General features: G+C 33.8%; 1 protein-coding gene across 1 annotated transcript in view; it reads right to left on the reverse strand.

Moving 5' to 3' along the window:
• Nucleotides 1-1330: 1330 nt before the first annotated feature.
• Nucleotides 1331-12163, reverse strand: part of LOC106124132 (lachesin) — a 57897-nt gene continuing 47064 nt past the window's right edge. Inside the window, exons 3-9 of the mRNA XM_013320600.1 lie at nucleotides 5848-6055; nucleotides 5386-5544; nucleotides 5095-5223; nucleotides 4505-4798; nucleotides 4206-4301; nucleotides 1926-2045; nucleotides 1331-1498 (exon numbers count right to left, since the gene is read on the reverse strand). Coding sequence (XP_013176054.1) covers nucleotides 1431-1498; nucleotides 1926-2045; nucleotides 4206-4301; nucleotides 4505-4798; nucleotides 5095-5223; nucleotides 5386-5544; nucleotides 5848-6055 — 1074 coding nt within the window. The 3' untranslated portion in view covers nucleotides 1331-1430. The remainder of the gene's footprint in view (nucleotides 1499-1925; nucleotides 2046-4205; nucleotides 4302-4504; nucleotides 4799-5094; nucleotides 5224-5385; nucleotides 5545-5847; nucleotides 6056-12163) is intronic.

Consider the following 12163-nt stretch of genomic DNA (forward strand, 5'->3'; position numbering starts at 1 on the left):
GAAGGCTTACAAATATTAATATCTTGTACAATGCACTTTTAAACAGTCAATACACTCTGTTATTTAAAACACACTCCTTTACTTTGGCTTAAATGGTATATTTACATCAAATTTATCTATGCAGCGTTCTTAAAGTTAGCAATTTGGCAACATTGTTGTTGTTTTTTTTACATTATCAATTTTATAGATAATTAATTGACAGAAAGATTTTGCGTATTATGTGCTAATGAAGTAAGAAACTTGGTTGAAAATATTCAGGCAAATTTTCAAGTAATTTTTTTTAGACCGAAATCTTTAGATTGAAACTCAATTATATTCATTATAAAACAATTGTAATTTTACAAGATAATGATTATCATATTTAGAAATATTATAAATTTATATCGCAATTATTTAACACTACGTTGTCAAGTCACGCAAAGCAATTTAACACCTATGTCTTTCACACCAAAGTGGTTTTTAATTCCAAAAATGCCTACAGATAATAAAATATCAGCTGTGAAAAATCAAATTAATCAAATTTCAGAGTTTAATATTAACTACTTTACTTATTGGTAAGTGCTTTTTCAAGTTAGTGCTAGCCGGTCTCTTAAATTTTGATTTGAATTTATACTGTTTTTTCAAAGCGATGCATAATTTACAACCAAAGTATAAGGTTTTAAAGTGTTGCTAACTCAAATCATATATCACAGCAAACACCATCCTTAGAAGCTCGTAAACAGAGTCATTAAGGAGTTATATACTTTTTTTTTCAGTCTTACACTATCTTTTTATCTAATAATTACCATTTATGTGCACTTTTATATAACCATACATGTGCAGTGATTTCCGTTTAAAAACCATGGTACAGTAGATTAGTGTTAACGCAAGAGATGCGAATAACATATAAAGTAGTAGTAATTTGATATAATAATAACATACAGTATGTTTCAAAATCCGCTGTACCATGGCGATAAATTTTTTAAGGAACCATTATATATTATTACAAATATAATTAATAACAATATTTATACATATTTATAAAATTTATAAGCTATTTACGTTTGAACTAAAAGTGTTTAATTATCAACAAATATTTAAATTTGTATATTTCTGTACGCTTAATGTTACATTTATTTACTAAATATAATCTAAATACCTGTTTTTAAATATTATTACTGAAAAAAATTAAATGAAAATTATTGGAAAACGGAAAATAACATATATTTTTACGCTTGCATTTTTTTTTCTATTTCAACATGAAAAGCTTTAAAATGATGATGCATATTAATATCTAATTTTTTAAAGTATTGTATTATACATATAAAGGAAATATGTTAGTGTTGTGCTGTTACAAAGGTGTTAAACTTTTATGGTAGTCATAATGCTATTTATGGCACTTTGATTTTTTTAAGTCTAAATAAAATAGCTTGTAAATCAATTAAATTTGTTTAAAAACAACAAATTAAGTACAAAGTAATGAAAATCAAAGGTTGGCTTCTTCTCCAATCGGCGTCACCTGAAACAAGACCACAATTTTTTTTATTTATATATAATTTGTGCTGTCATATAAATGCATGCATTTCGGCTTTGAACCTCTTTCTTTAATTCAGGCATAGTAAATAAGGAATATTTTCATTAAATAATCGCAAGAAAGACATAGAAATTACATTTATGGCGCTACCGACTTACAGCTTTCAGTTTTTCTCCCCATTATTTGAGATGTTACTTCTAATGATTACGGTTACTGTTAATACGTTAAATTACACTCATCCATACTCATCGAAACGTCCAATTGACAACAAATATCTTGGCGGCTTAAAGTCGCTGCGTGCTGCACAGTACTCTCTCGCTGTATCCCTTTACGCCCCGCTACACCTAAAATTGCGTTTTGTGCTGCGACTCGTACGATGTTCCAAGTTGCCCAAGATATATGACAATTGTACCTGTGACTTGTGAGGCACCGCCCACCCAGTTGAGATGCGACTTCCCGCCACCCTCGTCCGTCTTCTGCTTTCCTGACTCTCGCCTATCAATCTCGTTCATGTTTGATTGATATTTATTTCCTGCAAAATTTTATTATGTTACATTTTGTCGCTTTCAAAAACAAGCTACATAAAATACGTCACAAGGTTGGAAAATTTTAACAATTTTTTTTTGTAAGTACGTAATTTATTATAATATACTTTTTAAACTTCTACTTGGAGAACCAAAAGAACCAGAAAGAAAACATTATATTTTACTTGAAACATAATATTTTATATAGTTTCCTAAAACAATGCGTTAGCGTCAATAGCCTAATGGTTAAGGGTACGGATTTCCGATCACGAGGTCGGGGGTTCGAATCCCGCCATTCGACTACTGTCGTAAACCATATCCTAGCACAAGCCAAGAGCTTACTTGGAATGGTAAAAGAAATATTAGTAAATTTACAAAAAAATCTGCTAATATTTTAAAACAAAAAAAAATGTTATTGTTTTGCTACGTATGTCTTAATTTTATGTGTACTTTGTTCCACAAAAAGATAATGAAAATCGTTTCGGATATCCTTTCGGCAAAATGGGCCAACTCATTAGGTAAAAGATTCAATATGGCAAGGGACGGGCCGGGCGGCGGCAGTTATTGAAAAGTCGTGCAATATTGTCGAGTGGCCTGGCTGCTGGCTGCCCGTAAATTCGTAATGGACGCAAAAAGTAAAACAGCGGGGACGGTCGATGTCCTCGGCGGGCTTTCGCCGCGCTGCGCAAAAACTGCCGCGAAACTTAGGTGCCCGCTCGTTATCGTACACTCTATTTTTAGAATTTCGAACGACATTCGCCTTTAAAACGACTGAGACAACTGCACTTATGCGCTTGTGCAACTCTGGTACTTCCAATTTTGTAGCTAATTTAGTGCATACCAAAAGGAAAAATCGTTTTAAATTACCCAAAATAATTATTTTAGACATAGAATGTGAAAAGTCGAAAACTTTCGTGACAAGCTTTATAAAGAAGGACATTATGACCATTGCTCTATCGTAAGTAATTGAAACCAAAAATTTATCTCCTTCTTTAGGCTCACAATATGAGCATGCTCTGTTTTGTATATTAATGGTAAAAGCAAACATTACTTATTAATTGGACGTCAAAAACTACGCTAACTTTAGAGAGATTTCCAACAGAACAATGGAAAGTTGTAAAGAAAATCGGGCAAGTTGGACGTTGCGTCGGAAAAGCGGAAGTTGGGGCTGTGTTGTAACAGCGTGTCGCAAGATGTCGCTGTCCGGCGCGTGTCAGCCGACAACTCCACAACCGCCCGCCCTAATGACGCGCAACAAGCAAGTTATGAGCTTTTATATTAAAACGTACTATCATGGATTATCATTCGTTTGTTACTTTTACAATGTCTGCTCTTTTTACTATTTAAAAACGTTTGGTCCTATTGTTGTGATTAGACCTTAGAAAATGTAATGCTTTCTTGTAAATAATAAATAAAATCGTTATAACAATTGTTTAACTATTTACGATCATTTGTCTTGCTTTTAATTATATACACTATTAAGGGAACAGCTCAAACCACTTCGTAAAGTTTCGTTTATAAGCGATTTGTTTGCATTTTACGATGAGCATAACATTCGTAGCCAGTTAACAACCTACCGGCGACAAGCAGGCAGCCGTAATAGTTTACGATCTATAAACAAATGTAACGACCACTAATAATAACTGAAACAGCAACAAACAATGAAAATAAACTGAACGATCTCGAGGGACACGACTCGTAAAGGTAATATTATCTCTTAATAAACGAAATCGTCGACATAAAAGTCGGTTTTCGATGCATTTTATCGGCTCCATCGGAAATTAACGGACTTATTTAACCGTAAGATTTATTGTTGTCTACTCGCACAAATATTTACGAACTGTTATTGTCGGACGCGCCGGTACGGTGTAGTCAAACAGCCGGACTCAATTACACACATATTGCCAAAATTTTCAAGGCATGAACAGAGAGAATATTGGCAATTACAAGTTAACAACACAGAAGATTTTTTTTCTTGTTTGTATGAGCAACTATTTCATTATTCGAATATTTTGTTAAAAAAAATACATCTTCTATGAGGAGTATATTTCACTCTGTCCACTTCAAGGATTTATTTTAAGGACAAGTTAAAATTAGAACCAGAGATTTGCGTCATTATCCAAATAATATGTTAGGTTTTAATTAATAAATAATTATGTAAAACTTACCTTTATCTGTGATGGGGTTATCTCGGCGTGGCGGTCGGGACGGCGGCGGCACTGTCTGTGCTCGAGGATCAGGGGTTGTGGTCGGAGGTGAAGACGCTAAAAGTAAAATATAATATCTAACAATCATGTTATATTTTTTCTCATAATATAGACGACAAAACCTAGAAGACGATAATATAAGTCTTCTTTGTTCTCCATATCACAATACCGAAGATTCAAGTTACTTTAAGGATCTCTGTACATCGTAAGAACTAATGACATCTAGAAAGCTATATTTTCTATTCCAGATATACACTTACTATATAATCGAATGGTCCCGTCCGATTCTCCTCTTGGGTTTTTAGCGACGCATTTGTATGTACCATAATCTTCAGTCACAATATGCCTAATCAGGAGCTTCATATGTGTTTTATATGCCGGTGTTCCGATTACATTTTCCATGTGATATTTGGGACTTTCATGAATCATATGACCGTCGTCTCTAGTCCAATAATTTAATGATGTGGGATGAGCTTCAGTGAAACATTCTAAGGTCACGTTGTAATAAAGTGGAGCACCGACGAGCTGGTGTGGAATCCATAGCATAGGTGGAACTGTGAAGAAAAACAAAGAATGAGAAATTATTATTTAAATGTAATATCCTTTAAATACATACGCAATTATCATAAACCAAGTGTTGGAGAAGCCATCATTGTTTATGCTCTTATTCTGGATCGACGCGGAACAATTTCGAAGCTCTTACTTTGTCATTTTTACAGAAATATTTGAAGTACTCAAAGGGTCTTTAAGGCTGATATCTAAATAAACATAATATCAAATTCTTGAATTTAAAACTTCCAATAAATTAGTTAACAAACAGAGTAGTTGATAATGTTTATAATGTACTTACAATCTACGCTGACCTTGACTCTTTTGGAAACGGTAGGTGGCACACCGTTACTGGCGATGCAAAGGTAAGCACCCATATCTAGCCGGGATATCCTCGCCATTTCCAATACTTCACCTTCCCATTCGGAAACTAAAATAACAAAAATAGTTTTACTTATTTCATAGGCAATTAGTACTGCAACACTGCAAACGTTTGCAGCTTTGATTCTAGTGATATTAAAAAAATCCTTTCAAATTGTAAAAGTAAATTTATTACAAATGCCTAATTATTTGGTAGTTTGTAAGTAAATACCGGAATGTCCCTTGCTGATGGAGATTTTAGAGCTGTCGTCCCGTTTCCACTTGATGGTGGGCTTAGGAGAGCCATTAGCGCGGCACGTCAGGGTGACGTTGGCGCCCTCGCGGACGATCACGTCGCTCGAGCTCAGCGAGTCGTCGATTGAAGGAGGCACTGTGAACGACGAACTCTGCTTTTGGAACTGAATATACCGTCTAATGATTTTGATATAAATATAGTCCCAATTATTTTATATAAGTGTGAAATTTAAGACAGCTTTTAAGATATGTAACGAACAATATTATTAAACAACAGTGTAAGTGATATAAGAATATCGCGTCAATAGGATTAATATGATTCTTGACCGAGGAGTTTTTAAGTGAAGAGTGACAATTTAATAAGATGATATGTCCCGGTTTTAAAAGTAGTTTTGAAGGCTTCATATTTTAGGACATTTTAATTATCATGCACTCTTACCCACAACGTGTAGATATCCGAATTGTGTCTTGGCGGTGACGGTATTGATCTGGCACATATATCTGCCGCGGTCCTCCTCACGCACGTCGGAGATGTGCAGGAACCAGGTGCGATGCTTGTCGTGAGTCACGCTAACGCGCGGGTTGCGCGTTATCACGTGGTTGTGCACCGTCAGGATCGCTGACTGCTCAAAGTGCATCCATGCCACCTGGTTTAAATAATTGTATTCGAATTGTAGCGTTTATTACTATTATAATCAATTTGTGTAATAGGGTAATAAATGTTATGATACATCATGTCTGTCAGTACGTTATATCAGCGAGTGTAATTTCGTATAATTTTTAGCTTTTAAGTTATTTTCACGGCAATGTTTAATTTTTAGTTTTAGTTTTGTGTATGTTCAAATTGCTTCAAAGTTTCTCAGCATCTATTATGTGCTGGTGTCGTGTCAATCTTACCTTAATCTTCATATATCTTAATATTTATATATTTTATCCTGGTAAAGAACAAATAATTTAGTAGAATAGTATTCATAACGTATTGTAAAATATTAAGAAATATCATTATTGAACAAATATAAAAAAGAATTAAGGAGTCGTGAACTGCCTACAAAATATGTTTCATGAATAATTCCCGAAAGTTGACGATTGACATAACGGAAATTAAAAAGTACTCCCCTTTTCAAAGCTGTCGATATTTTTTATAAAACTTAGGTATGTTATTAAGTGTTGTTATAAAATCGACAAAATGTATAAAATATGCCTATAAATAAATGTTTTAACTTTGTCAGTACTTTATTAATTTATATCTGGTTCAAGAGTTAGCGCGATTCTGTCTAAATGGATAAAGTTGTATAAATACCTCGCGAAATGAAACGTTTAAGGGGTCGCCATTAGACAGTGGTACGGGACCCGATGCGACATCTGCGTAATTGCAAGTAGCTGCCGTCGTGTCCCCGCTTTGCACCAATTTCCACGGCATTAACCACTTAAAATGCATTTTACAGATATTCTTATACTTTAAAACAATCCCGCCATTCGATTTTATGAAAGTGTTCCTTCCCCCCAAAGAAAAGTAACTACGCTACACTTGTCTTTAAAAATGTTACATTCGAGCACACGAACCGTGGCGCAATATGAAATGTTAGTCGTTATAGCACAAAAGGAGCCGCCCGCGCTGTTTATTGCGGTAAAATCGAGCAAATAAAGCAAGTAAAGTGGAGCAATTTTTGAAATTTAAAAGTTTGTAGATATTCTTCATGTTTTAATCCGGCGATAAGTTTGAGCCGCGGGTAGTTCTTTTTATCAAGATTGCGGTGGCAATATAGAAGGAAGTTTGTTAGAGGACTCGTGCCGGGTCACATCTTACCTATCTTAAGTGATGCGGTTCTGTGCCGCTGTCTAATTTATAATGGACTTGAGGAAACTTTGCCCATTTTATTATGCAATGGGACGGTAACCCCTCTAATGACGAGGACCTGACTCGTCGCCGGTACCTCAGCCTTGCGATATTAAACAACCGTTTACGTTCGATTTTTATAGGGTTAATAGGAAAAGTTTACATCTAAAGAGTAAGTTCACAATAAGGTACCAGATATCAAAGCTTGTTTGTTTTTTTTTAATATAGCATAAGTATATTAGTTAGAATACATTAAATTTGGTATTTAATTTTTGTAGGCTTCGCCCGTGTTTAGTGGTAGATGTAAATCTGATCTGCGTAATTGTGGCGGGCGTCTAATGTAATCAGGGCGGCATGTCCGTCTGCTGGCGCTCATTGAATTACGAGCTCTGCTGCAAAGCCCGCGCCACATCGCGCTCACACATCGTCGTGTATTTATCATTGGCATAATATTTTTAGTAAGTACTTTATTTTAGGAGTAAGGAAGTAGATAGTTAATCGATTATCTTTACAAACTTTTATCGCCTTTAAGGGTAAGATATAAAGTATCAGATTTCATAATTATTTTTCTTTCTTTATTAAAATAAATAAATCTAATGTTATATTGAGGTTGAGGTGTTCAATTGACAGTAAAGGTTGACAATAATATGAAATGTTTTATCTCTCGTTTTCTTTGTAAAGATTCTATAGGAATTAAGTTATTGGAGACATATCGATTAGCTATTAAGACAACATTAGCAATTCACGAAGTTCGCATTTATTGCTATAACAATTAAGATAAAATTAGAAGTAATCAAAATTACAACTGTTTAAAAGATAAGCTTGGAGTGTTGAAGTTTGTGAGTTTGTGAGCCCGCGGTCGTAGGGTCGCCGGCATGAAATATTTTGTAACGTCCCAACTTCAATGGAGTCCGGATAATAAAATGCACAACTTAAAGAGTGGAATGCAAACGAATTATAATGGAAGCGTATTGTAATATTGCCTCCATTTTATTTAATCTTTACAAACTAATGAAATATTTTTCAAACTTTCATTTGTTTTAAGATATACTCAAAGTTTTGTCTTCTTTCTCTACTTTGGAAGTGTGATAACTATTAGAAATTTTAAAAATGAACACAACCAGTTGTCACGGTCGTTTGTACGTTAAAAACTTTCCTTAAAGTATATATATTTATACCAACCATAAATTGAAATAATCTCTAATTAAACTTTTTAATTTTTATTTTATATAAAACATGACGCGTGTATATAAAAAGGTTTTCTAGTCTAGCGCAATATTCGTTTTTGAATTAGCGAATACATTTCTAGAAAAAGTAATTCGTGAGGCGGCCAAGTCGGTAACGAAGCCGGCAGATGCAAATATGATATTTGAAATGGCGGCAGCAGCTAACTAATTTCATTCGTCTGCGGAACCTAAGCGAGTTATGCATAGCGTCAAGTCACTTTGCTAGATGTCTGTTGTTACCTATTTCATGTACTTTTACATTTTATTATTATTTAATTCTATTTGCATATATTTTTTCTACTTTTTTATTTTTATTTTTTTAAACATTTTTGCAATAATTTTTTTATTGATTATTTTTTTTATAAACTCATACAAAATACTAATAAATTAACTTAATCGAATTAAGGTTTCAGCGTTAAAGTTGCTAGGACCTTTTAATTCGTTATCTTATAACCACCTTTAATTTAGGACCTTCTTTCTTTTTATCTTAATTGTTGGGGTATTAAGGAGGCGAATTTGAAGTTTGAAGCACGGCGCGGCGGGAGCGCGTCCCTCAGGACATGCCTCCGAGGCGTCGTTTGATTTATAATGGACTCGTTGCAAAGTTTAGCCATTCTGCCGCGAACCGCACCGAACCTCCTTAACGACGGACCCCATCGCCGCAGGAGATGATTCCTAGACGTGTTTAATAATATTACGACAGATTTAATTATGGAACGTTTAAGGTATACCAACTTACTGTATTATCGTAACTTCATTTATTTTGATGTTGTAAAACATTTTACTGTAAAACCAAGGCGTATTTATGATTATTAAATGTGCGAGGGATTTTTACATGACTCTTGACTAATAATGACTGCTCAAACTTTTATTTTTAAAAACAACGTATTCATATAATAAAAAATAAATAATAAGTAGAAATGGTGTAAGACATTGCTTTTGATAAAATACCCCTAATTACATTGTTCATAAAAATAAATAATTGTGTGTAAACATAATACTTTTAGATATAAAAAAATATTACACTTGTGTTCAAGACTGTTTGGAGGGAGCGGTGGAATGCTTCGAAGTGCAAAAACATGTTCACAAACAAGTTGTTTATTACATTTTTGGGCAGTAATATCATTCGTCTGTATCTTTGGAGCATCTGTGGAGCGGAGCATCGTAAAGTATTCTTACAAACCACTTACTTCCATTTGTTCGAGTCTTGGCTAAATTAAGTTTATTTTTGTCACATATGCCTGTGATAATAATAAAGAAAACTATCTAGATGTGTAAAAATTAATAAATAAACACTGATTTAGTGGCGTAGACATAATAAGGACATTCTTAATATTCTCATAGTCTCGTGACTTGGCTTTATAACATTACAGAATTAGAAATTAAATAAGAAATCAAACCAATTATTATTATTTTTTTTAAATATTAGCAGATTTTTTTGTAAATTTACTAATATATCTTTAACCATTCCAACTAAGCTCTAGGCTTGTGCTAGGATATATTTGATTATATAGGAATTATTATTGTATTTAGTAATTAACAAAACTCATTCTAGTTTTAAAACAAAATAAGAAAATATTATCCAAAATATCAAACGTGTGTGTAATTTTTTAGTAAATAGAATGGACTCTTAGTGTAGAAAGTGCTTGAACAATAACAAAGATGTAGCAATAGAGTGTGGCACGTGGACGACTCAGTAAGTAATGCAATGGCGCAGACATAAATGAGTAACATCTTGCACGGGACGGCTTAGCTTATTTCCGCTAAAAGCCCACTTAGAGCTCTCTTTGGTGCGGATTTGTGCCGAGGGACCTTCGCCGCAAATCTTTCGCCAATAAGTTATTTTCTATTTTTGTGAACATCGTCCTCCGATTTATTGATTTATTTCAATAAAATAAACTTGTATCAAATATACACTTAGATACTTAGAACTTTATACAACATATTAAAAACATAAGTAAGTTCATATTAAGAATTATTTTTATTTATCTAAAATATATTGTACAATATTACTGCCAGGCCTTAATTTGCAGAGATAATTTGTCTTGTCTGACTTATTGCAATGCAATTGAAACAACATTTACTACTACTCCGCTGGCGCATCGACCCAAAGTGGGTCGGCCTCCGACACACAAGAGATCAGCATTTACAATTAATAATTAACACGGTAAATTATATTTTTTGCGTAACTTAATGTTATATTAGGGCAGGGGAAATATGCCAGAATGTAAGCATTCGGTGCCTGTACGCTGCGCGGGGCGGGCGGAGGGAAATAGGCACATAGCTACGAGTCGTTGCGGCATGTTATTACGAGCCTGCATACGCCAAGCGCGTCGCTGCCGACTGTTTGACATTTCAGGCCAATAAACCTACTGTCAACATATTTTTACGATCATAGTTAAACACAATAAAACATGACTGACTGACATATTATTCATATATTTCTAAACTTCTACGTCAATAAGAAGCTGTAAATTTGTGTGTTCAAACTTGATTATTATTTTTTCATTTTCCACGTTGGTTTTTGAAGATTATCATAGGCTATTTACAATCACACCCACAAAAGCCAAATAATAGGTAAAAGAACACTAAGCGAGAATTAGTCTGAAACCAAATTTAATTTCAATTACATCTATGGTAAATATAATTTACCGCACGCACTATTCTATGATCAGGCAGACACTATCCAAAGCGATTGTAGCTTTTTCACCATAAAAAGGTTTATCCATTTTTGTATTGTGCTTTGCTCTACATATTATGACACAACTACGAAAGGTGATATACACTTATGTATGTGATGAAAATAGAATAGAATCTAATATTATATAATATCATGTATTACTTACATACTGTAATAGTAAATTCGTAATGGAAATGGAAAGCGTGTTTTGTCATTTCATCGCAATATTTCACGTGACTCAATAATTCTAAAAAGACGGACGAAGAGGCAAATCTTTTTAACCGAGGCGGAAAACTAATGGCGCAGGCGAGGCTTTCGGGAAAATCCGCTTCTTGTTGTCAATACAGGGCAACCGTGATGGCTTCCTCGGTTAAGCCTTTATTTCACAAGTAAAAGAACACTATCTTCGCTTTTATTGCGCCCCTGTTACAAATAGGTGCTGAGATAACGGTAACGCAATCAAATAAATGGAAAAAACTTTTTACGCAGAATTTTGAAAGAAAAAAAAAGCTTAGATTTTAATATATGTAGTAAACCTAAAGGTAACAGAAAAGTAGAAACAATCTTTTCCCGCAGTGAGATAGAAACTTAAGCTTGTATTTCTTGGTCCGATGTCTGACGTATACGTAAATAAGTTTAATACGAATGTCGAAGCTAATCTATGTTCCGGAGCTGCGGGTGCCACTGAACGAGAGAGCACTAGGTAGGGGTGGCTTATTAAAATATTTTTTTTTCTATTTATTTTTATTTAAGTTTATTAGAATACAACGTAAGTTATTAATAAAATAAGTACAACAAGTATCTAAAAATGTACAAAATGACATTTCTAAATAAGTATTTGATTGGTTAATAAATCGCTATGTTCAGCAATTTTTAAACATTTTTTGTATTAATTTTATAGCGCATTTTGATTTATTAGACCAGTTATCTTAAAAATTGTAATCGATATCTTTTCGTTTAGGTGACAACCCTAAGCGAGGGGTGAGGTGGAAGGATGTGTATGTCGATGTCG

This window comes from Papilio xuthus, unplaced genomic scaffold, assembly GCF_000836235.2.
Source record: "Papilio xuthus unplaced genomic scaffold, Pxut_1.1 DF825946.1, whole genome shotgun sequence".
NCBI lineage: Eukaryota > Metazoa > Arthropoda > Insecta > Lepidoptera > Papilionidae > Papilio > Papilio xuthus.